Below are 3,031 nucleotides of genomic sequence, written 5' to 3' on the forward strand. Positions count from 1 at the left end.
TTAAAACGGCAGAGGAAGTGGGAGGAAAGCGCAGAAGTTTCGACATAGTTAGGGTTAAAAGGAGGAAGGCTTTCCCCCCCCCCATAAAAATAAGGCTCGTTGAGTTTTCTTTGCGTTACTTTACAAACAGACAAACTTTACAGTTAGAGGAGTGTTACTACTGGTAATTGTGGTGCTTTAAGTGCCCTTTAAGTTGGAGCTTGGCCACAAAAGACTCGGAACGTGCTTTCAGATTTAACACATCTGCTCTGGCTGGAAAGAAGTTTATAGCAAAGCAGTATCTGCAGTTGCAGTTGACCAGTTGGTAGAGTGGATGAAGGGTGTTTTGCATTCAAAGACCATTAAATTACCGAACGTGGAGGCTTAGAGAGGAGCAGTGCGCATGTTCAGTACTCCAGAGTTGTGCTGTTTTTCCCGTACTACGCGTTCCTGCGGGTCTATAGTAGAGCAGCCTCGCTCATTTTTAATATCCTTGGAGCAATTAATGCATATGTAGTTAGTGAAATCATTGGGCTGCTGGAAACGAGATGTACTAATATGGTTTTTACTCCTCGTAAGAGTGGTCCTCCTCAGAATCTTTAGACGTGCTACTTATCTAAGAGGAGCACGCACGAAGGGAGTTGAGGCACAAAGGCGAAGTTTAAAGAGCGGGCAGGGTGGCGGTGAACGGCGAAGCGTTCCGAGTTCCCCGCGGAGCGAGGCGCGTCTCCGGCTGCCTGCGGACTGCACGGATTTTTAGATTACAACATGTGCTGCATACCAAGCTCAGCTGCCTGTGCCTAGAGACAGTGACAGCAGGGACTTTCTAAAACGTTTCAGTCGTCTTAGGTATGTTGAGATTCTTAACCTTATTGCAAGCAGGCTTTTTTTTTCCCCTTTTTTATGGTTTCACTGAATTAATTTGGGCCAGTTATTTTTAGGACATTCCTATGCTCCCTATTTGCACAGCAGTGGTGAGCTGGTTTCCTGTCTGCTGTTGCTTCCATTGTTCAGACTTCTCTCCCCGAGGGCAGCTGCTGGTTGGTGAAATACCAAACTCCCTGCACTTTCAACTGTTGTTCTTGCCACCCCCGAAATAAATGCGTGTGAAAAACGCTGACGTAGTTTCTAGGTATGCATGTGTAGGGTTTTGTGTGCGTGTGTTTGTGTGAGGCGGTGGAAGATCTGCTTTGAGGATTGCCAGTCCTGGGCTGAAACAATGGAAACAATGAAAGGTGACAGGCGGGAGGGAGAACTTTTTGAGAGGGGCCCATGGGCCTGGGGTTTGCATGGCAGAAATTAAAAGATGTGGAGACAAAGACAGAAACTTTTTAAAAAGTGTTAGGGCTAGGGTGCCTTTGTTTTACTAAAAGTTGGGCTTGTAGCTATTTGTGACCTTGCGTTTGAAGTGAGAAGTTTCAAAGAGTGACTTTGTTACAGATTTCTTGCTTGCACTCCTAAAAAAAATCCCTTTAAAGAAAAAAAAAGTATAACACAGCCAAGTCTGGCTGCTTTAGAAGCGATAGAGTGCGAACTGTGAAATGCAGAGGAAAACAAGTTGGCTGGTTCCTCAATTATGAAACTTTATTCAGAGGGAAAAGGGTTTGTTGAGTTTTTTTTGTTGTTACTGTGGAAATTCCCTTCAACATCCTTGTAGTTCTTGGTTACTTATGAATAATTTTAAACTAATTTATTTTTGTTGTTGGTTTTTTAATTCAGATTGCATTTTAGTTAGTTTTTTGTTTATGTGTTGGATTTTTTATTTGTTGTTTCTTGATTGAGTTTGGGTTTTTGCTGGTTTTGGGGTTTTTTTGTTTTGCTTTTTCTTCTTTTTTTTTAAGCTAACAGCCTGTGGATTAAAACCCTGAGGACTCTTCTTTAGATAGTTTCATTACAAATAATAACGTGATAGCAATCACACCGAACATACTCAGATCGTTAATTAGGTGATGAAGAATACAATCTCACAAAGACACAGGCATGTGCTCAAGTTTATACATGTGGGGAATCCTACTGAGCTTGGTTGCAACAGGATCAGGGCCTTAGATGAGAACTGGTTCTGTTTGTCTGTGCTTATAACAAAAAAAAAAATCCAGCTTAAGAAATTGAGAGAACCCTAAAGGGGGTGGAGTGGCAGGTTTTCTGTGAGGTGTTTTTTTTGTCCGTCCCCTCTCTGGAGGGCAGAGATTGTTCCTTGTGGTATACTTTGTCCTGTTTTGAATAACAATTGGCTTCTGCCACTTCCTCTGTGAAGCTCTTCCTCGACACAATGGGATAGTTGTGGGGTTTTTTCTTACTTTTCTGATACTCAGCCTAAATTTTTCATTTGCTTAACTTCCATTTAATTTGTCTCAGGCTCTCTAAATACTTTGTCCTCCCCCTCAAAAGTATTTCAGCATGCCTTCTTAAGTAGCAGTAGTTTGTTTTGAAATCAACTTTAGTCATCGCTGTACTTTTACTCAAGTTGTTTCAAGCTGTTAACCGTTGGCTGTTGAGCCTAGACTCGAGACCTTAGGTGTAATCTTCCCTGAGCTGATTACTGGAGGACCTGTAAAGTCTCTGCGCTGTGATACGATGCTACGGTGCATTCAATCATGTGTGACTTCAGCGGGGAAGCCAGGAGGATAAAGTGATTTATAAAGAAGGGATGCTGATCGTGTAGTTCTTAGGTCATTAATATCACGGTGTGCTCATCTAAGTGGTGGTGGCAGGAGTGGAGAACTGGGATTTTAGATCATTGCAAACGAACTTGTTTTGCTTTAATTTAGTTCTTTTAAAGCACTTTTTCTTTTAGATTAAATGTATTTAGGAGGAGACATAAACTGACCTGGCACTAGCCTGCTTTTAAGACTAAATAAATTAGTAGGTCGGCTGGAGCTACTTGTCATATCCACAAGCCTTTATTCTGGGTCTAAATAACAGAAAGCCAATGGTCCAGTCGTGGAGTCTAGCCAGAAGCTTTTTCAGTTGGGCCCTGTTAAAACAGGAAACCAGCAGCGAATAGCCTGATTACTAACAAGACGGAAAAACAAAGCTGGGTTGTAATCAGCAG

General features: G+C 42.1%; 1 protein-coding gene across 1 annotated transcript in view; it reads left to right on the forward strand.

Annotated features, from left to right (window-relative positions):
- Positions 1 to 1,198: 1,198 nt before the first annotated feature.
- TGIF1 (TGFB-induced factor homeobox 1) overlaps positions 1,199 to 3,031 on the forward strand; it is a 7,222-nt gene continuing 5,389 nt past the window's right edge. The window contains exon 1 of the mRNA XM_009876825.1: positions 1,199 to 1,214. Within this exon, the coding sequence (XP_009875127.1) occupies positions 1,199 to 1,214 (16 nt within the window). The remainder of the gene's footprint in view (positions 1,215 to 3,031) is intronic.

The sequence above is a fragment of the Apaloderma vittatum genome, unplaced genomic scaffold (assembly GCF_000703405.1).
Source record: "Apaloderma vittatum isolate BGI_N311 unplaced genomic scaffold, ASM70340v1 scaffold3339, whole genome shotgun sequence".
In the NCBI taxonomy this organism is placed as follows: Eukaryota; Metazoa; Chordata; class Aves; order Trogoniformes; family Trogonidae; genus Apaloderma; species Apaloderma vittatum.